This window comes from Chlamydotis macqueenii, chromosome Z (genome assembly GCF_036417535.1).
Source record: "Chlamydotis macqueenii isolate bChlMac1 chromosome Z, bChlMac1.mat, whole genome shotgun sequence".
Lineage (NCBI taxonomy): Eukaryota > Metazoa > Chordata > Aves > Otidiformes > Otididae > Chlamydotis > Chlamydotis macqueenii.
In genome coordinates, this window is record NC_141593.1 from 14,273,280 (window position 1) to 14,296,606 (window position 23,327).

A 23,327-nucleotide genomic window follows, 5' to 3' on the forward strand; every position below is an offset into this window, starting at 1 on the left:
AACAAAAGGCTTCTGACTTTCAGAACTGATCTCCAGGGTGCTACATTTGCTTGTGCATTTAAAAAAAAAAAAAAAAAAAGAGGGGGGAAAAAAAGGAGAGGAAAAAAAGAAAAAAAAAAAAAAAAAAAAAAAAAAAGAGAGAAGCACCTCAAAACCGTAACAACAGCTTTTGTTTCCCAAACATTAGATTTCCATATTTCATCATCTTCACTTTCGAGCAAACAAGAAGCAGTATGAAGACCCAATTAAGAGGCTAGGTAAGAGGGAAGAGTGCCAAGAACACCCTCCATCTTAAAATAAGAATAAAATGAAAAATCATGCACATAGTTTAGATTTGAGTGACTTCTCACAAAAACAGGAGTAGTAATTTATGAAAGGCTATAACTAGCTCTCCAGAAGTGCACACCAGACATCCCATGTACATAAGAGTCCAAGTTATATATACATATCCCAAAATAAATGGCTATGCCTGGACTATTTGTAACAGCAAACCTATCTGTGTTTCCGTCTTTTTCAGGTATCAGTACTCCTACTGATAAAAAAAACAACATGCAAACAACTTCCAAACACTGTACTGAAAAAAGGATTTTGGTAATAGTACTTTGAAGAGAAAAACCGGCATGAATAATTACACTGTGTGTGGATTCTGAGACTCAATCAAATTCCACAGGAACTAGAAATCTAGCAAAATTATTTATTCAGATCACATTAATACCTGAAGTATGTGTCTGAGCAAATGGATAATTGCAGACCCAGTTTTTGGGAGGCTGTGATATGGATGCAAATCGTAGAGATGAATTTGCTTTGTACTTTCATTTACACATTTACACATAGGCATGTGAAAAATACTGGGTCAGACTCAGCCCAGTTACTGAAAATGTGCCCTTTGAGATCACAGCTTAGTATAAATTGTGAAACTATTGTATTTTTCAACAGATTTTTTATTTAAGTGAAAATTCACTCTTCAAATCACATTTAAAAACCACGTAACTTATTTAGCTTTCATATTTACTATAGTTTACCATGCAAATTCCTTATGCTTGCCCTTATGCATTTTAACAGCAATATTATCTCTATCAATGCACAACTAATTATTATTGCAGACATAAAACAAATTTGGAATAACAGAAATACAGAAATTAAACAAAATAATTAACTTTTAAATATTTCATATAGTTCCCTGAAAACAGAGATTTTTGTCCTTCAATCAATTTTTCTCATAGTTTGGACAGTCCTGTTTCAGAAGTTTCAAATGGCAAGTTTCCTTTGACCTTCGGTGGGAGACTGTTTATAGCTATAAAACTCCCCTCACAAAGAAATCTCTAGATTAACCTCTATCACATAATAATCTAAGACAGTCTGCATCTCATGATGACAAAAAGATCTATTCTATTAAACTGTCAGTACCAATTTGACTGGCAACTTTAAAGGTAAGTATCTTTCCATCATAACAAGTACTTAACCACAGGGAACCTTCATTTTTCAAATTATTCTGAGGTGAAGAGTAAAACCTCTGGGGTAGCGTCTACTGCAGCTCTGGCAATTGCCACTCTCATTAAATTTGCATGAAGTAACTAGAAAATGTGTGCAGCTTTTAAACATCAAGTTAATATTTCATTTTTTTTCCATGGTGAATGATTCACTTACAAGAGGAAAGGAACCGTATCAACCTAGGCCCATGTTGCATCTCCATAATAACTAACAGCAAAACTGTCAAGTCTTCAAAAAAGTAGCAGAATGAATGAAAGATGTCTTTCTTCTTCTTCTTTTGGTATAGCACAAAACAAAAAGAAACAGCAGAGTCTTACCTTGGCCGAATGCTCCATGGTGACAACCACTTTGGTCTGCGCACTGGATACCAGGTCCATGGCACCCCCCATTCCTTTCACCATCTTACCCTAAAATTGATTTTGTAATGAAAATGTAACATTTTTACTACTACTAAAAAAAAAAAAAAAAAAAAAAGACAGGCAAGATAGACTACATTGGCTGCAATTACAAGATATTCACCTTTTCCTGCATAGAAAGCCCACCTGTTTTATCACCAGTGTGTTCAAAAACTAACAGAGCTTCAACAGAGTGAAAACAGCTGTCTCATTCCAGGCTCTATATCTCTATATGATGCCAATAGGAGAAGAATGATGAGTAGAATAAGGACCCACTGTCATAGTTGGTGCCCTGAGGTGTAACTTAAATCTGAGTATAGAATCATAGAATCATATGGTTGGATGGGACCTATAAGATCATCTAGTCCAACCGTCTTCCCACTACCATTGCTGCCACAGCTACTAAACCATATCTTTTAGCTTCTCATCAAGCCGCCTCTTGAACACTGCCAGGGACGGAGACTCCACCACCTCCCTGGGCAGGCCATTCCAGTGCCTGAGCACTCTTTGGGAGAAAAAGTTTTTCCTCACGTCCAATCTAAACCTCCTCTGGTACAACTTGTGGCCATTTCCTCGGGTCCTGCTTGTTGCCTGGGAGAAGAGGCCAAACCCCTGCTCATCACAACCTGCCCTCAGGAAGCTATAGAGTGCAATGAGGTCTCCCCTGAGCCTCCTCTTCTCCAGACTGAACAATCTCAACTCTCTCAGCCGCTCCTCATAAGACTTGTGCTCCAGACCCCTCACCAGCTTTGTTGCCCTTTTCTGGACACGTTCCAGGGCTTCAATGTCTTTCTTGCAGTGAGGGGCCCAAAACTGAACACAGTACTCGAGGTGCGGCCTCACCAGCGCTGAATACAGGGCGATGATTACCTCCCTGCTCCTGCCGGCCACACTATTTCTAATGCAGGCCAGGATGCCGTTGGCCCTCTTGGCCACCTGGGCACACTGTCGGCTCATGTTCAGCTGAGCATCAACCAACACCCCCAGGTCCCTTTCCTCTTCACAGTCCTCCAGCCACTCAGCTCCGAGCCTATAGCGCTGCATGGGGTTATTGTGGCCAAAGTGCAGGACCCGACACTTGGCCTTGTTGAACCTCATCCCATTCAGCTCAGCCCAGCGATCCAGCCTATCCAGATCCCTCTGAAGGGCCTCCCTACCCTCAGGCAGATCAACACCGCCACCCAACTTGGTGTCATCTGCAGACTTACTGAGGGTACACTCAATCCCCTCGTCTAGGTCATCAATAAAGATACTGAACAAGATGGGCCCAAGTACCGACCCCTGGGGGACACCACTTGTAACAGGCTGCCAGCTGGACTTGACTCCATTAACTACTACCTGCTGGGCATGGCTCCCTAGCCAGTTCTTTATCCAAAGAAGGGTATACCTACCCAGTCCAAGGGTAGCCAGTTTCCCTAGGAGAATACTGTGAGAGACCATGTCAAAGGCTTTGCTGAAGTCCAGGTAGACCACATCAACAGCCTTTCCCTCATCCACCAGGCTGGTCACCCAATCGTAAAAGGAAATGAGGTAGCACCATTGGCTTCATGGAAGCCCTGACACTGAGGAGCAATGAAATTTTGTTCCAACAGTTCTGACATTAGAAAAGCAAAGTGTTCATTCACCTGTTGATAGAAATGTCATTACTTTCCCAAAAGAAATCTTTGCTTATGAAATTTAGCAACAAGAACATGTAAGCACTCTCCACCTGCCAGTTTAGAAAGCCACAGCTTCTATCACTCTATCGGCACAAACTGATCTTTTTGTTCTGTTCCAGATGTTGGTGGATGTCATTTCAGAACATCAGCAAATAAATGAATATGGATCAGTATTCACTTCTGGTTTTCCCTCAAACCAAGCAATGCGTTCTGCCTCTGTGACTCATTCTTCTCTTAAAGTGTGTCTGAATTACACCTGTTATCACAGCAGCTGTATTATGGCTTGGTGTGCAGCTACTCCTACTTTTGCTTTCCATAATGCTGCACCATTTAATCCGTGCCTGTTTCCACCATCTTAAACTGAACGCATCTGATCTTAGAAGGTAAGAGGTCCAGACTTGCAAACTTCTGATGGGAAATTACCTTAAGTACAAAGTTATATCAGTATGAGCAGAGCAGTCATTTACAGACAAGAAGCACTAGACCCCAAAAAACAAACAAGACAACAACCTCCAGAGTTGCTGAGGAGGGTAAAAAGGGCAGTGGAACATCAAAGCACCTGCATGATAGGGAAGGTTAGTAGGAAATACGAGGTAAAGTATTTTACAGATTAAAATAAATTAATTTGTCTCAAGTGTTTTGTATTTGCTCTCTTTTGACTGGTTATTATCTGTAATTAAAATAAACTAGGGACAGTATACAAAACCTAAAAGTATATTGTTAAACAATTGGAAAAATTCCTACTACAAAGTTTTGGTCTTATTCTTCCTTTTATTAGCTATGCGATTCAGTACCTAAATAGTATCAGTACTATGATATAAAACTTATGGAAGAGACTTGTGTCATTAAGCTGCCAGGCCAGCAACTTATTGCTGTCTTGAACATTATGGTCTCTTGAAGGGAGTATACATCTCCTGCCAAAAAATGAAATTCATATTTCCTTAATGTTTGCACAGTGAGAAATAAATCACATCTTCCTACATCTATAAACAACCCCTTTGAAATTTCTCAGGTCAGATAAATATTCAATATTAATCACATTAATTAACATTACTACTAAATATTTCTTTGCAAATACAAGCCTAAAAAGGATGAGAGGATTTATCTTTGTCCTTAACATCCTGGCACTGTTCAGATCATTCTGCCATCCTATCTCGAAATACAGAGCTCTTACAGAGACTGCAGTGACCTCTCATTTGCCTGCCAGAAGCTCACTGACAAGGTAACTCACAGTAGCTGAAGACAATGGAATACGTCCCCAGTAACTCAGAACAGGTTTGCACTGAGGATTATGCTATCAATACACCTGTCCTGATAATGTCATTAGTTCATTTTCCAAGCCTTTTAGTTCTATTAACTAGTAAAGAGCTACAGCAACTACAAAATATCTGAAGAAATAAGTGCCAATGAAGGACAATGACAAAGCTGCTGGTGGAGAAGCTGTCATACAGGACTGAGAGAAAAGACTTCATCTATTTGTGTACAGAGAAGCAGGACAATGCAAGTTAAGTTGAAGAGAAAGACTTAGGGACCTTTAAATTGCTGCATTTGCTCCTCCTTTTTAAGCAAACATACTCATCACTGTAGGGTGCCTGGTAAAGAAAATCAATTAAGCATTAACTCTAACTAGCCTAATAATTACATGCTTTTATTCTGAGGAATATCTAAAGCATAAGAGCCTTACATCCCTCTCAGTGCATCTACCAAACTCCCACAACCAGCAGTTTCCCTCACACCATAGTGGCACAGGGTACTGCTCCATCCTACTGAAGACCACTTGCAAGAGCCACCTCTGCTGTGAAAACTCTGAAAAAGACCTAAATTGAGTTTTTAGTGCCAGATACTAGTTGAAGTGGGAACTATAAATTTTACTTCCCAAAAAAGAAGTGTCAATCTTTATTTATTTCTGATTGAACAGGGCAAATTTCAGAGAGTAAAACTGTTCACTCTTGCTTACTTGAAAAGTCACTGAAGTGTAAAGTAATAACCTATACAAAGCTCAATTGTTTTAGACAATTCATAAAAAAAAAAAAAGAAAGGAGCTATTTCAAATAAGCAATTGCTAAAGTAGATTTGCAGGTTTTCTGCTCCTTCTTACCATCTTCATAAGGCCCAGGGTTTGCATGCCATCCCATTTCCATATATTTATTTATTTATTCATTAATTTAAGATTATTTTTGTTAGTTCTCAATTACATTGGTGCTGCTAGCTTAAGAAACCAGAAGGAAAGATGTAATTCAGTGGTAGAGAACTGGTAAGTTCAAGCAGTATTATAAAGCCCACTTCACTAGCAAGAGCTTGAAGTGAGAAGAAGTTTTTTGAATGTGCTTCCTGGGAGGCTCAATGTTGGCAATATCTGTGCAGAGGATTAAGGAGAGGTCAGAAACAAGCTGACAGTTTCATTGTAGCTCTTCAGTTCAAACAGTTACCATAGAAGGTCAATATTGCAAGGAGGAATTCTACTTTTCCGATTATGCATCATCAGCAGTTCTTGCTAAGTCTCAGTCCAAATAGTCGCGAGATGCAAGAGCTGGAAAACCACAGACCTGATGGATTTATCTTTGATTTTTAATATTAAACATATTCAGCTCTTCTACTCCTTCACTGACACAAAACCACAGAAAATTAATGGAATTTCTTGTAATGCTTACTTATTGCAGAATAAGTTATTCTGCTGTTGTGGTGATCGGGCATCTTTAAAAAAATATGAGAGAAGGGTGTATGTTTTCTCATCTGATGCCTTCATAGCTGGACATCATTTGAGTGGTCAAAATACAACATTAAAGAGCTCAGGAAAGTAATTTAGCCTAATTATTATTCTTAAACAGAAACCTTCCTGTTGGTTTGGTCATCTGTGGCATCCAAGACAATCTGTGGCATTCCAGTGGAAGTCTGTGAGTACTTCAAGGTGGGCGAAACAGTCAAGATACCTTGAAGAGAATCTGAAGTTTTTCCACAGTTGTATTGCAAGCTAGAAAGATGCCAAACAGACTAAAAAGAGGTGGCAGAGAGAAAAGAGGAAAACTCAAGAGCTTTCAAACACTATTAAGGTATTGAATCCATGCTCTATATTCCCGGGGGAAGGACTTTTCTTCTACAGCTGAATTTTATACCTACTCCCAGCATCATAGTATAAAATTGATCTGAACTGATCTGGTTATGTTAAAAGAACATAATCTTTTGAGACAAACACATATCACATCAACAGTACAGCAAAGGAAACGCTAATGATGTGTTCAGCAGTGAAAACTTATCAGTGGTAAACACAGAGTTTTAAGGATTAGAATGCAGATGGAAATAAAAGCTTGAGTAATTCAATTTAAAATTTAATATTAAATGACAGTCAAGGTGAAAATGTATACCTGTTTGAAAGGAACTGAGCTACTTCTCTGCTAAGAGTCCTTGCCCATGTTCCAAACTGCCTGAATACTGTATTAAATAAATAGCATTCAGTCTGAAATTTCTCTTTCCTTCCATTAAAAGTACATATGCATCACACTATGCCAAAAGTTAGCAGAACTACTATTTCAAAAACTCTTACAGAAGATAATGAATGCTTCTAGTTTAAACTATAGCTCTCATACACGCTTCACATTCAATCCGAATTTTCAGGCATCCCCCTGGAAGGCCTTGGACAAGTTACCTAGCATGAAAGAGTAATGATTTTAAGAATTTCAGTATGATCTGTGATGGCCACAGACACAGACCAGGTGGCAGATACAGAATCAATCACCAGTCTCAGCTTGCTTATGAAAGGAAATAATTATATCGTGCCAGGGACAGCTGATAAAATACAGAGCAACTGGAACAGTATGAACTCCCCAGAGGAAAGCAGAAATGAAGGCAATGAAGTGGATACAAGATACCTCCATCACCATCATCACTGGTGATAACACTGCAGTCAAAAGGATGAACTTAGGACCCCTTCAAAGCCCTCTGCTCTGGCCCTCTCCGCGGTGCTGTCTATGCACTACTAACACACATTAGTCACACAGGTCTTCCTCTCCGTATAGGAGCCATACATAATTATTTAACGAAAACATCTCATCAGCTGTTGTGGAGTTAGATGGGGTTGGTTTGGGGTTTGTTTGTTTGGGAGGGTGCGCATTAGCACAGACCTTAGCTTTGTGCAAAACACATACCAATCAAAGGGTAGTATTAAAAAAATACATATAAATATATCTACTCTAACTACATAACAATGTACATGACAATCCTTTGCCCATTGCTAACAGTCCTGTCCAGTGTTTAAGGGAATGGAAGGTTTATAGTTGACAAAATTAACTAAAATGAAAGCCACAACTCTTCCAGATTTCACTTGCCATTTCCTCAGTGAAAAAGACAGGATGAAGACTGTATCAAAAAAGATGTATAACGGTGAAGATTAACTGTTCTGAAATACACTTCCTTGTCCTATTTTCCACTGATTTTATGTCCTTATATGGCACAATTAAAGAATTATTGTAATTATACTGTCAACTATGACAGCTAGATTAGATTTTATTCTGAGAGTATGACTGAATAAGAATTACCAAGAAACACTGGGAAATCATTAATGGGATTTTTAAATCAGTAGAGTTGTTAATGCAACAACACAACAAAGAGTTAATACTGGCTGAATGCAATAAAGTTGAGCACATGCTACATGCATAACAAGGTAAAAATATTCTTTAAAGGACATCCAAAATAAAGATTTAGTTGCATGGTTTAGCCATACAGAAAATTACCTGATTTTCGAGAATGCTAACCAGGTATCCCCTAACATACACATAATGAAAAGCAAAATTAAAAGCAAGTATAACTTTTGATAGAATGAAACATATGTTCTCGAGTGACTGACACTTCTTGGCAAAATTTATTAATAACTCTTCCCTAAAATGTAACATTCAGAAATACGTGCACTAACTACATTTATATTTTTACTTTCCATAAGCAGAAAATTGAAGCAGCATAAAATACGTGCAAGGAAAGTTGGTCAAATTTTATTCATTTATTCTTCCATAAAACTAACTGGAAATAACCACTGGCAACAGATTCGATTGACTGAGTGAAATTCAAATGAACGCATCGAGAAACTGCATCTCAGAAGCAACTCAAAACATGCTTCATTGAAATGGATTTGCTTTGCAGTAATGAATGTTATTTCAGCGTAATGGGACAGTTAAGCCTTTCATTTACCCTTGCATACCATTTCCGAAACACATGGCATAGCATACAATAATTAAATATTACTGCCAACATAATACTAGTGTCACTTGAAAGCGATGGTTCCATATCATAGTCACATTTGTTACTACTAGCCCACAGATCAGGAGTCTTTCGACATATGCTTGTATTTTTGAGACAGGCAGAATTTCTTCAGCTGCTCTCACTATACAGATGCCTGATGCACAGCTGCCATTTCCCACTTTAAAAATTTAAGAATATGAATAAAATACCAACAGTGAGCTCCTACATTCCATCCGTGCAGTCTAAAGAGAAATAAAGACAAATAAAATTGGTAGAAAAAGCCCCCAAAAAAGTAGAAGTAGAGCTAACAAAATATGCTCCTCTTCTCCTTTGAGGCTCCAGGACTCTTCCAATGGTGGTAATTACGTGCTGCAAGGGCTCTGCAGAGCTTCCAGGCACATGTTTGTTGGGACAGAAGTAGTAAGCTGATAAACTACTGTAGGCTTCATTCCAAGAGATGTGTCTGCAAAAACCTAATATCTCTTCATATTAAAATAAAATCCTGTTGAAATGTAGATTTAGAAGGAGACTCTAGGTAACTGCAAGTCCTGTCCTTCCCCTTTGACAACTACTATTGTGTAAGCCCTACTCAGTCATGTTCTAGACATCAGACTACTTCACATTACTACTAAGAGAAACCCAGACATGGAGCATAATTAAACTTCAATACTTTCTATTTATACATAATTTGGCTAATTTGTAGTGCTCTAATTAATTTTACAGTTAAAATACGTTTCTCAAAATTTCTTGCATTGTTGTAGAACTTGAAAGAAAACACTGATAGTATGATGCACTCAGTGCAACAGAAATACCAGAAGATGACAGTTACTAAACTGTGTTTGGACTCAAAATGAAAATAAGCCTTGTGCAAAGACACTCCTACTCAAGCAAAGTGGCAAATAGCCTGTAACAAGCCTCCTTGGAGAAGACCTACAGCGCTCCCAGGCATTCAGAGGTATATGTCCTTTCTCCCATCATTAAAAACTATAATTTCAAGTCAGAAAAGCTCTTGCTGTGAAGCCCTCTACTCTCAGGTTTGGTGGTACAAATAGTAATTAAAAACAAAAATAAAACCAAAAAACCCTCCTGTAGTGACAGGTCCTGACTGACCTCTGTCAGTTTACTTTCATTTTAAAAATGTCTCCACCAGTGAACATGCAGTTCACCTCATGGTCAAAGTGTACAAAACTGTGCAAAAGATGTACTTTGAAGCTCTGTAGAAAAACTACCAATAATGTATAAAATTATATTCCTAATGCCTTAGGTTATACTGACCTCTACAGATAGTGAATTCAAAGATTTATTACTAAATTTGATTTGGGTTTACTGATGTCTTCTTTTCCGATAATCTTACTTGACAAAGCTTAGAATTTTTGTATCATTTTTCTTTCAATTTATTTAATTATTAACAGTTTAATCCTTTAGGTTTGGCTACTCCAAGTCAGAGCATTAAAAATTAAGGCTGCTACTTCTAAACATTCAAGGATTATTTATTTATTTTTCCAATTACAGTCCAGATTTATGTATCCAAATTGCATCACCCTGCACAAATTACATCACCCTCTTGCTCAGCCCCCTAACTGCATTACCTTAGCTATCAAAACATGAATTTTATACTCCAGCAGAAGAATATACAAACCTAGACTTAATTTTCTTGCTCAAAATTGTATTTGGTTTATATTGTTTGTAGGGAAGAGAGATGTTAAATAGTATCAGTCCCAATATCACTCCTAAGGCTGCTGCTTGTTAACCAAACTGCTGGCATCTAGGCTTTGAGCCTGCTGGTTTAGTAAATAGCCAGCTTCCTTGGCCCCTTTGGATGTATCCTATCTGCCCTCATGGACTTACACACATCCAGTTTACTTAAACAGTCCTCAGTCCTCTTCTACAGTGGGTATTGCCCACGCTCCCCCAAATTCTACCACTAACCACAGACAGCATGCCACTGAAGTCTAAGGCAAAGATGCTGAGTACCTCAACCTTGATCCAGAAGTATGTTACCCTCTCATTAATGATACGCTTCACAGCTATACCTTCCACCTGTAATAAGTTTCTGACTATTGAAATGTGATGCCACTGCACTGCATCCATTTTGCTCTTTCAGATTCATCAACTTCCAGCTACAAAGCTTCTTCACCATTGGTCCATGGTTCATGGCTTTTCCGCTGGTACATAACATCAACAGTAACAGTAGTAACATTATAGTTGTTTAATGGCTAAGGGCTCAGAAAAGCATATTAAGAAGACAGAGGCACTGGTGTCACAGGGGAACATTTCAGAAGTTCTAGTGCTTTGTTTTGACCTCTGCCCAGCCTCTGATACATGTCACAATGGCAACAAAAAAAAAATATATACCTTCCATTAAGGCAACCATAGAAAAGAAAGCAGTACTTTGCACCTAGCTGTAGCCACCAGAAAAGGCAGCAAAAACTGTTTCATAAAATGCTTCCATTCTGAGGGTCTCAAAAAGTTACTAGTAGAAAGGAACTACAAATAAAGCAAGTACAGGCAGGGAGACATGCAGTCAATTGCACAAGTTTTAAAATCCCAAGTGAGACAATTTAAACTGCCACAGGACTCAGGACTGCTGCAACAGTGCATCCTTGCCCTGCAGCTCTGTAGATGCAGTGAAGCTGCCGTGCTAGCAGCAATTTCTTACAGTAGCTTGAGAGACACAGTTAGGTCAGATTTCGTGCCCTTCAGTCATGAAGTGAAACATGGCTCCATCCAGTGGCTTCCAGCAGCCATGGGCTCCCATTTGCTCCAGCCTTTCTGGCCTACTCCATGGCCATGTCCTCAGTGTTTCTCTTCCACATCTCTTGGCCACCTTCTCCCAGCTGCACCCTGTTCCCAGGGGCTTCTTCAAAAATTTGCCACCTCCTTCTCCCTTCCCTCTCCAGAAACCCTCTTGTTAATTGGAGAAATACCAAAGGAAGGAAGACAAAAAGTCATTAAGTAGTAGTGCTTAATGGAATAAAACTACCAATAATGCCAGTGTTTAGGAAGTAATGTCTGCCTGAGCAAACAACATTGTTCACTGCATGTGCTTAAAATATTCTCACCCTTTTCTTCCTTTACTCACAGGATTTTCCTCTCCACTAGAAATAAGCAGATAAGAGCAAAGAAAGGGCTGTAGTTATTGCAACAAGCCTTCCTTAGCTCAGCTTCTAGTAAGGGCAAGTAAATATACACATGCACACACTAGGGCTCAAGTGCTATCACACTCTTACAAGACAAAAAGGACAGCTTCATGATAGTACTTATCCAAAACATAAAATTTAGAGTTATTACTTGTCTCTGAAATAATGGTGAATACCATCAATGCAAGAACCCAAAAGCTATAGTGTGTAAGAAATATCTACATCAAACCTAAATGCAAAGCTAAGTGAAAAATGTTACAACAAAATACAGCTTAAAGTTTCCTTATACTATGAGCTTTCAGCAAACCCAATCTTTGTATCACCCCACACAAATCTTGTGACCAAAATAAGATGCATCTCACCCACAATTCAACTTAACTGAGGGTAACATATCACCTTATTTACAGGAAAACAGGAAGATCTGAATGCATATGTGCTGATTAATCCCCTTTTTAAAACCTGTACTGTGGAATAGTAATAACAAATCAGTAAAGCAGATTAAGAATCATCTGACCAAAAGATCTCAAAACAAAGTAACCAAAGGGAAATGACTGCTGTCTGGATTTATGGAGTGTCATTAGGCATACTTACTCACAAGTAAACACAAACTCACTGCAACAGAAATTTGCAGATAGACAAAGGTTGGAAAGAGTGGCAAATGAGGACAGCAAAAAGTCACAGGGAACCATATGGTGTATTATAGTAAAAAGGTCCATCTCAAAGGTAACAAAAAGAAAAATAAAAGCTACCCAGAGTTGTATATTATACCTTTCAATTTGAAAAAGTACCTGTTATTCATAAATTTGGGGGTGAACAGAATGGAGAGGCATTTTCATAAGCAAAATAAGCAATTCCAGAGACAGAAAATAACGTCCTTGATACGGATGCAAAACTAAAATCAGCATCTTCTAGAGAACATGAAGCACTCAAGGAAGGAATATGTAAGTCTGCAGAGTTTTAAGAAAAACTTAGAATACAATCTAAGCTTCAATGTTTCAAGAAATATGTTTGTAAATGAATCTATTTTATTAATGCAAAAATCTTGGCTTCATCTTTTGATAGTTTAAATCCTGAAAGATAAATCACAAAAACTGTCAGAGAAAGAATTTCAACATAATGATCAGAAAAATTACTTTAGCTTCTACATGGCAAAAAGTATTCTGAAATTAAAAAGTGCACAAAGCTAATGGAAAAGTGACTATTACTTAGCCACTGAAAGCATTATGTGGTATTTTAAGTATTATTTGTGCTTGCAATGTCTGTGAATGCTGTGCTTTTGTTCAGTCTAAGTCTAGCACAAAAGCTAAAGTTGAGTTTTTAGAAGCAGTTCAGACTGTTACATGTTTTGCTTCAACACAGATGTTACTAGTAAGTTGAAATTACCACAAAAATAATTCTGATAGTCTCAAATTGTGACATATTTTGGAAACTGATGCTAATACGAATCAAACAAGGTCTGGACAGTCAACTAAATATATCAGGAAAATATCTAAGGAAAATATCTTGAGTTTGAAGTTTATCTAAATGCAGTAAAAGTTGAATTTTCCACTCTTTCTCTAGAGATAACTATATATGTACTCTGAGCAAAAATTTAATTTTTGATTCAATAAACAATATCAAAACATACCTTGTGGTATGAAATATAAATACACGTAGTTTATCAAGTTTAGAAAATGCTTGTTACACATGACTAATTTTGTCAAACGTAGAAAAGACAGAACTATCTAAAACAATATAAGCTGGCATGAGAAAATGACAATATATGTTAATTTTAACTGACTGCAAGTTTCAATGTAAAAAGAAAAAGTCCTGCAACTCCATTTACAAATACTGCCATGAATAACAACCCTGAACACTGCTTGCTAAAAAGCTTTGGAACACAGCAGAAAAGTCATAGGAAAAGCCAATACGAGTGGAGGTCAAAATAAAAATAAAACTGAAAATATACCACAATGGGCTTTAAAAAAAAAAAAAAAAAAGAAACAAACAAACAAAAAAAGCCCCATCCCAAGTAAAAGGAAACTAAGCAAGAAAACAAGTGGTGAATTGCTCTGGCTCATGACATTGCTTTTCAAGAATGAAAGCTCTAGTGAATAGCTTTTAGATTCATCACAGATGCAAATGCATGAAGTTTTATATCCCAGAGGTACCAGAATGGTCAGCTGAAATTTCTGCGATTTTTTGGCATTAAAATATATCCACTGATGACTCAGGAGTGCCTTTATTCAAAAATTTCACAGCTTCATAAGCTATCACTAGTGGTGCATTTTTGCTGGTTTACTATGAATACTTTACAGCAGGAATCGTTATTACTTGTTCACTTGAGTATTATGAAGAATGCTTTTCTTGCCACTTCAATTTACAAAAGCAATGAAAAAGCAAACAGAGCAATTATCCCTACCTAAAATTCAACCCATCCCCTTCTGCTTTTTAAGAGGCCTTCGAGAAACAGCTTCAGTAAACAGAAGGCTTTACCAGATGCAGGAACATTTAACACTGCTTTTGCAGGACCAAAGGATTGTCAAAGAAGAAAATATCAGGAGTTAAATAATCCTGAACATAAAGATAGCAACTTTCATTTTGCAGAAGTATAAAGCTAATGTCAGTCTAAGGCAACTCACCGAAACAAAACATAGAACTTATTTGACAATTGAAAAGATGTACAGATTAAAATAATCTTGAACACTGCCTGTAAGAAAATCTCGAAACACTATTTACAAAAAAAAAAAAAAAAAAAAAGTTTATAATATAACAACTTACCTTTAAATATTATTTCTAGACTAACTTCAAAATTTTGACACAGAATGTAATAATTGAGAGTCACTTTTAAAAGCCACTATGTAAGCAAGAAATTTCTACTTGTATAAAAATCACAGCCACCACAAGTTAATGTGAAGGAAGTGCTTTCACAAAACCTTCTTCCAGAGCTACTTCATGCCGTAAAAGAAAAGAGTAGTTCTTAGACTGACACTCAGCTTCTTAGTGACATATACCTGCAGTATTTGACTAACATTTACTTATATTTATTTACGTCAATCATCTGCAACAAATACAGTTTACTAAATACAAGTTTTTTAAAGTTAGCTATTTAAAATACAGAGAGTTCAGGTGACTTTCAGGTATGGAGCCATGGATAAATCAGGTGAACTCCAATTTTAGTTACCTGAAGCCTCAACTCCTTAACAACTTACATTATCATACTTTTGTCTTGGTTCAAACAGCAAACCTTGGGTTAAAGAAGTAATTTGATTTAGCCTTTACATCTCAGAGCGTGTGTGGGTTCCTCAGCAGAGGTTGGTTTCATTATTTTGTATTCTAGTGACAAGTTCTTGTAATTTCAGACAAAAAAAAAAGTTCCTAATCACATTCAAGGAGACCACAGATTTTAGCACAAATGTGAAACTAGACAATGCAAAGCTAATCAGCATTACCTTGGAGTACTTCATACTTGGACTCCTACAGGATATCCGACCATTTGATTAGGTTCAAACACTATTAAAAGACAACAAACAACAACAGAAGAGCACACACAGGGGATCCCAGAGTGATGCACTAACAGCATCATCAATTTTCAGATCCCATTTTCCACAATATTAACTGGATGACACTGGAAGTAGAAAAGAGTCCTAAAAAGCTAGCACTTGTATCAGTGGGGTCTGAAAAGATCTAGCCAGCACTAGCCCATCTGCTCCACTTGTGTGGAACAATGTTGTGGTGTGAGAAGAAGATCTAAGGAAGATTGTTTTCTGATGGATCTCTCTTATGTGCCACATTCCAACTTAGCCATAACGCCTTCACATCCCCTACAACTGGTCACACAGACACCTGGAATAGTCCTTCAGGTAACACTTCCTCCCATGTCTGCCTATACAGACCCTGTCTTTGTCCCCTCTCACTACAAGTAGCTTACGCCCCAGCCACCACTCCATGACTTGTACACTTGCAGGCCTACCGGAAAAGTCACACAAACTGCTGGGCTCAACTAACACTTCTCCAAAAGACAGGGCATTAATTTTGGGGTTTTTTCTGCCTCTATGCAGCTTTCAGTTTTCAAATACTTTCCTGAAACCTTTAGCACTGCTCAGATAGAAATATGCCACATTACCTTAAAGGAGGCTAAAAAGAAAATTTGTTTCCAGACATCTCTGATACAAACCATACCAGAAAGTACCATATTGAAAGCCATTTAAAACAACAGACTTGTAAATCATGTGGAAGATACATATGTTGCTTAATGTTAAATCACAAATTATGTTCAAAGAATGGCTTCATGTCATCAGCTGCTTAAACAATACTGGGATTAGCTTATTTCTATGGCTGGTAGGACTATTTGGGTAAACAGAATAGTATTGCTTCCTTCTAGGCGTATTCAAACTGGCAATGCTGTGATCCTTTGACAGGAACACTGAGAAAAATAATGCAGACTTTTAAAATAATTTTATGACGAGCTACATGCATGTTACACGTTCCTTCAAGTTCTTCCTCCAGGTACAACTATACAAGAGTTGTCATTCTCAAGAAAAACTATCAGTCCTCAGCAAAAAAAAAAAAAAAAACCATGACATTTGAAAGGCACAGGCCCAAGATGAAGGAAAAAGGCTTATATAAATCATGTTTAGCTTTTCACAATGCTTAGCACAAGCATAATGTTAGAGGCCTGATTCCTGATAATTGATTGCTTGGTGCCAGCAGTATGCAAGAAAACCTGTTAACCTTAAAAGCTGCACATATCCTCTATTTTAATGCTTTGAGCTTCACAACTCCCACTCCATTTCACCCCTTTTCTCCTTTGCCTGACCCTCAGCTACGTTTATATTATCCTAAATATAGTGTACTGGCAGTAGTACAAATGTCTACTTACAGGAATCATCCAGTTGGCCAGGTCGCCGTACTTAGACACCTGCATAGCTCCAAGCATTGTCAAATCAACATGGCCTCTGGCAACAGAAAGTGTGTAATTAGCATATCATGTTAAAGTAACAGCCCACAAATCTTAACAAGCTTTTGTTCACATTCTCATTACATCAATATAAAAACGGTGGCATACCACAGAGGTAGCAACCATTTTGTCACACATGTAGTTATTTTTTCTCCCTTCTAGATGTATCGCTAATGCAAATTTTTCTGTCTGCCTACTGAGCCTCAAAAATGTTATTACTTTTGTCTGGTTTTGCTTAATTGCACACACAGTCAATCAGCTCTGAACTCATACTTTTAAGTGCACTCCTTCACATATTTACATGCACTCATTATCTTTTCAGAGCCATTAGGATTTAGTGTTTGTTTGCATCCAACCTCCTTCCTGAAAAACAAACAAAAAACAGGTGCAGATAGTGAATTTCCATTAGGGAGGTGGAACGAGGATCACAGTTGCAAGCTGAGCAAAGAGAATATACAGAGTGCAAGTACAGATTAGATACTTGGAAATGACCAAAAAGTAGTTGTTAAAACATAGTTACAAATGTGTTTATATATATCCAGGTGGTGGTAGACACAAACATCACTGTGGTATCTACTAGTTACAGCGTTTTTCTGTTTCCAATAGCTAGACCTAATCAGTGATGGTTTACAGAGGATTAAGTCCATGATAATTTTACAGGTTGTTAAATGCTAACCACATTTCAAAGAATTACTAATGAGTTCAGTCACTGACTCAATTTATTCTTTTCATGTTTCAAAAGACCAGGGTTTCTGTTGTTACATACCCTCTTATCATTGCAAATGATTCATCGCTAGAGAAATAGGAAGAACCTGGAAGAACAGTGACTGTCTCCTTACCTGTAAAAGAAATAAGCTATAGTACATACATATTTTGTTTCTCTGATGAATGAAGTCAGACATTAACCAAGAAATAAGGGTTTTCTTATCAAATGCCTTTGGAAACTGTACAACTATGGGCCCGATTACACTTACTACGTCACATGTAAACACAGTCAATCATAATGAATTGTGAAGCAGTTTGTGACAGTTTTTAATGATAGGATTGCCCACTCTTTGACCACCAGTAGTTCCAGGCAAACATCCCTGACACCAGAGGCTAAGAAATATCTGCGGACTTCAGCTTTCTGCTCTACCCACAGAAAAAGTGAGAGGTAACTCTCTTTTGAAATAGACAAAGGGCATCTTCAGGAGACAGAGAGGTTGCAAGGAAGAGGGAGCAGGCCAGACTGAACAGTCTAGAATGATAATGATGTAGAACACAGAAAAGCAGACACATCTAGTCTACTCTTGTTTTGTCAAATTGCCAAATAAAATGTACTTCTGTGTGCTCTACTGTTCTCTGCACAGTGCTTGGGTCAAGCAATGGAGCACACGTAGAAGTGTCTTTATTTTGACTCTGTCCAGAGCCCTCTCCTTCCTCTCCTGCCCGCACTTTGAATAAGTCTAAGCAACAAGCACGTGTACAGAGTGCCTCTGGAAAGGCATAAGAAACACAGCCAAAGGTGAAATTATAAACCAAGCATAGGAAACTTGAGATAAAAAAAAGCCAAAAGACTTTAGTGCTGGATGACATTGTGAAGAAAACGTTAGTGTAACAATAAAGGGAAGAGGAATGAGACATCATTAAACAGATTCTAGAAATCAGTGAGAGACAACAAGATTAACTAAGAGGATTAAAAAAGTGAAGGAAGCACTGTAGGAAAGTTAAAATAGAGATTTAAGTCACCTGTTTTAATTTATTGAGTTCATTTGGGGTGTATTACACACCAAGACATTGTATGGAAATTAAGTTTTGACATACAAAACAGCACAGAATTAAGGCCATACAAGCGGTCTCGCAGTCTGACTACAAGAATTTACCAAGCAAATATCTAGACCCACTGAGACTGCCTGAATTGTCTTCTCTATCAGGCACCCACCCAAGGGCACAGCCTGCAAGCAGCAACATGGAGCAAGAGCCCTGGGATAAAGTGACAAGCTAATGAAATGCTAAGAAGAAAGAGACACAGCTGAGCATCACAGAACAATGTAGCAAGAACACTGTATTACTCACTTCTTTAAAATGCTCTCAGGAAGTCAGTACTTGTAAATATTTTTGCTATAAGACAGGAGTCTACCTTTCAATTACAGCAAAGATAAACTCCATGTAACACATTCAGAAAACAGGGCCAAAATGCACAATATTTCAGAGAAATACAATTACATTTACAGATTAAAATTTGGCAAAATCCCAAACTGGGAGTATATTTTGAAAACATAGACTTTGAGGCTGATACTGTACCATTCCAACCTACAAACACCAACAGAACTAAATCCCATTAGTTTGCCATTTAGCTTCTATTTTCTTCACTGTCGTGGTTTTGTTAGTGAGGGGGGGCCTAAGGTGGTAGCTTCTGTAGGAAACTGCTAGAAGTCGCTCCCCTTTTGTTCAGTGGACTCGGCCAGGCCTAGGGCAGACCCGCTGCTGGCCAAGGCCAAGCCGATTGGTAGCAGAATGTTCCGTGATAACGCCTCTGCAATAACGTATTTAAGAAGGGGAAAACAGAAAAAAAAAGAGAGAAAAGAAGATGTGAAGAAGCTGAGCGGGGGCAGAGGTGCAGAGGGGGAGGCGCAGGCCTCATGGGCCTTGCAGGCCTTACCCTCTGGCCTCTCGCCAGGCAACCGACTGGGCCCAACTCGGTCCAGCCTGGGTGCAAGAAGTGGAGAGGAGATGAGAAGTGAATAAGATGTAAAAAAGATCCTGAGAGACATCTACCAGCCTGTTGTGAGGAACGGCTGCAGACGCCAAGGTCAGTTCAGAAGGAGGGGGAGGAGTAATGCAGCTCCTGGCCAAGATTCCCCTGCAGCCTGTGGTGACGACCATGGTGGAGCAGGTTGTCCCCCTGCAGCCCATGGAGGTCCACGGAGGAGCAGAGATCCTCTTGGAGCCCGTGAAGGACCCTGTACCGGGGGAGGTGGATGCCTGAAGGCAGCTGTGGCCTGTGGAGGGCCTGCTGGGGCAGCTGTTCTAGAGGGACTGCACCCCGTGGAAGAGATGACCCATGCCAGAGCAGTTCCACGAAGGACTGTGGCGTAGGGGTGGGACCTCACAACGGAGTAGGGGAGGAATGCGAGGAGTTCTTCCCCCAACCATGAAGCAGCGGCGTGAAACAACATGTGATGAACTGACCACAACCCCCATTCCCCTGTGCCGCTCGGGAGGGGGAGGTAGTAGAGATAATGTTAAGCTCGGGAAGAGGGAGGGGTGAAGGGAGGTTATCTTGTTCTCTGTCTCATTATCCTGCTGTTTGTAGTAATAAATGAATAGTTTTCCCCAAGTCGAGTCTGTTTTGCCCGTGACAGTAACTTTAAGGACTTCTCCCTGTCCTTATCTCAAACCTCGAGCCATTTTTCTTACATTTTCTCTCCCTGTTCTCTCGGAGGGTGGGAGGAGTGAGAGAGAGAGACTGCGTAGTCTGGTCCCGATTGGGGCTGAACTACGACATTCACACATTTTTTTTAAATTTGTCTGGAAAGCACCTAGACTGCTTTAATCCAGCTAAGTGTCAGAGGGATTTAGCAGCTTCTGTGTGTTTCAATAATGGTAACGACAGTAATTTTGGTGGTACAGCTGAGGTTCATCTATCCTACGTCCTGTCTACTGCTGCTTCAGAGGAAGACGTGAAGGTGCTTAGCAGTGAAGTACCAATACTAGAATAATCTGATTTCCATGCTGAATTTGAAGCTCTTATGTTAGCTTCATCCTGGCAAGATTATATCTTCAAAAATATTTATCAACCATAAACAACAATTCAAAATCATATTGACATCCATATAAAAGCACAATGATTTTTCAGAGTATTTATCAAATTCTTGGATTTTTTTTCTCTATGGTCATTCTGCTAATGTGGTGATTTCTAATGCATCTATTCCAATATGCGTGCCTATAATTTCACGTTTTTTATTCTAAATACTTTTTTCCTTCCAATGATACCATCGGTATTTTTTTAAAAAAACACCTCAACTTCAGTTCAAGCATTAACACATCTCTCATGTGCCTCTGACATTTTTGTTCATAGAGTGTAATACAACAGTTACCTAGCTACTAGTGAAATGCAGGACTCAGTTCCTCAATAATTACTTATTTCACAGATAGCCTTAAATAACTCCTTATTTAAAATGTAATCCTGAAATAGGGGCAATAACATAGCAGTATGATAATAGCATCAATTAGTCAAGCCAAGTAGCAAATGTTTCTAGTCAGTGAACAATCGCTGGACTGCACCTGATACTAAATTAAAGGCTTGTTTGATGTTAGTGCTTTATCTCCTTTGACTTTTCAGAGTTTAATTGTACTTGCTAATAGCAGCTGGAAAGGTACTAGCTATATAGATACATACATACATATCCATACATGTATGGGTGTGTATGTATGTATATAAAAAAATAGGAAATGTGTAGTTTTCCATGTTAAAAAAAAAACAACCCTAAGATGTCAGCTAAGGGTCTGCAATCTATACATTAACATTAATGAGAATTCATAAGGTGCCAAGGCCTACTTCTGTTTGTCACAATGCAACACATAGGTGTAATTTTACATGGAAATAGAGAATGGATATACACACTATTTTCCACTAAGAAAACAGAAATCAGACAGACCCACTAAACTCTAAAAAGCTTAAGTTTTTACATTGCATGGCTGCTTCTGAGGTGCAATGCCCCAAAGCAGCTGGGCAAAACCAGCACCTCGGGACAGGCACTTCCCCCACTACTAGAGCAGCAAAAGCAGCCACCCACAGTGAGCCCTCCAGCGTGCCAGGTCCTGTTTGCGGAGCTCTTTCCCTTTCTCCAAATCTTTCTCCATCTCCAAATGCAAATGAATTGCACTCCTGGCAACTCACTAGCCAGGAATAAACCAGGCCATCATACACAGGGTATTTTAAAACATGTCGCAAACAGAAATAATTGAAAACCATTTTCTAGAAGACACAAGGCGAAAAGCAGCAGGAAAACAAATGCATATTCCCATCTGGGCTTCGGAAAACTATCTCACTTCTGAAAAAGAAGACTTGATCCTTTACTGCCTGGCCTGGAAGAGAGTTTCCTTCAGCAGCTACTAAAATGCATAAAAGCATAAGCTCTCTAACCAGAATACTAAATACCTCCATTGATCACAACAAACCTTCACTTAAAAGACGACAAATACATTAATAAGTAGATGAAACAAGAGTCTAGGTTCAAATACTGAATCAAAAGAAAATTTTGATATTAACGATAAAAAATAATTTTCCATAAATTATATTTATTTAAAATATTTTACCTGCATTAATCAGGTCTGGATCGACTTCATTTTCAAGTGGATAAGGACCCTGAAAACGACATACTCCAGCTTTACATTAAAATACCTTTGAGATACAATTAATAACTGCTTTATTATTTCGAATGCTTATCAATGAAAACAGATCATCACAGACATGTATTTTTTCTGTCTTTAGCAGAACAACATCCCTGATGATACAAGTCACAATTTACATCAACTAACACATCAGGACATTGTCACAGACTGTTAGTATTACTAAATAGCCACAAAGTGTGGGGTTTGTTTGGTTTGAGTGACAGACTTTTTCAGAAAAAGGTATGCAGGTGCAACTTCATAGAGCCATATAACAGTAAAAATAATATTCACTTTAAGCTTTATTTAAAATTATGTTTGATAATGCTTACAAGACTTAGTCTTGCTCGCTACTGAAGGTTCTGACTCCTAGCAAAACATGTATTTAAGAACATACAAAGTGCAAAAGCAGCACTATAATCCTGAAACGAGCATTTCCTTAAAAACTTCCCTGAACTACAATAAGAATTTTATCATCATGCAATATAGCATATATTGGAATATAACTTTTAATAAAATTATAATCAGGTTAGGGGTAGTCAGGGAATAAAACACAGCCCCTGCAAGGTAAGTACACTGCAGTAAGTGATCAAGATATATTCTTACCAAACCCAGGACTCCATTTTCACTCTGTAAGTGAACAGTTATGTCTGGACTGATGAAGTTACTTGCCAACAGAGGGATTCCAATACCCAGATTAGCTGAAGAGAATTGGTTAAAGCACAAACAGAAACAAACATACTGCAAACTAGTAAATTTTTAAAAAGCTATCATTGTACTATGATTAGATTAGAAGTGTTCTCTTCACAAACACTTTTCTTTTTAGTTAGACGCCTCACATTTGTGATGAATAATTTGCCATTTGGACTGTCTAAGTGTATTCTGTCAAACGCTTTATGTGATAAAAAAACCCAGTGCAAGTAAGCATCATTTCCAACATACATACCTTTTTCAATAAATTCTCGCAAAGCATTCAACTGCTAACACACTCTCCAGATATGCCTGGATAAAAACACCAGGTACCCTGCATGTCTTAATATCCTGTCTGTTTCAATACAGAGTGTTAACAAAATTAGAGAATCCCAGGCTCTGGGAAAGACAA

At 38.3% G+C, this 23,327-nt stretch overlaps 1 protein-coding gene across 1 annotated transcript in view; it reads right to left on the minus strand.

Moving 5' to 3' along the window:
• OXCT1 (3-oxoacid CoA-transferase 1) overlaps nucleotides 1-23,327 on the minus strand; it is a 91,091-nt gene that overhangs the window by 15,630 nt on the left and 52,134 nt on the right. Inside the window, exons 10-14 of the mRNA XM_086770517.1 lie at nucleotides 22,832-22,926; nucleotides 22,154-22,202; nucleotides 17,619-17,691; nucleotides 16,775-16,850; nucleotides 1,809-1,898 (exon numbers count right to left, since the gene is read on the minus strand). Of these exons, the coding sequence (XP_086626643.1) occupies nucleotides 1,809-1,898; nucleotides 16,775-16,850; nucleotides 17,619-17,691; nucleotides 22,154-22,202; nucleotides 22,832-22,926 (383 nt within the window). The remainder of the gene's footprint in view (nucleotides 1-1,808; nucleotides 1,899-16,774; nucleotides 16,851-17,618; nucleotides 17,692-22,153; nucleotides 22,203-22,831; nucleotides 22,927-23,327) is intronic.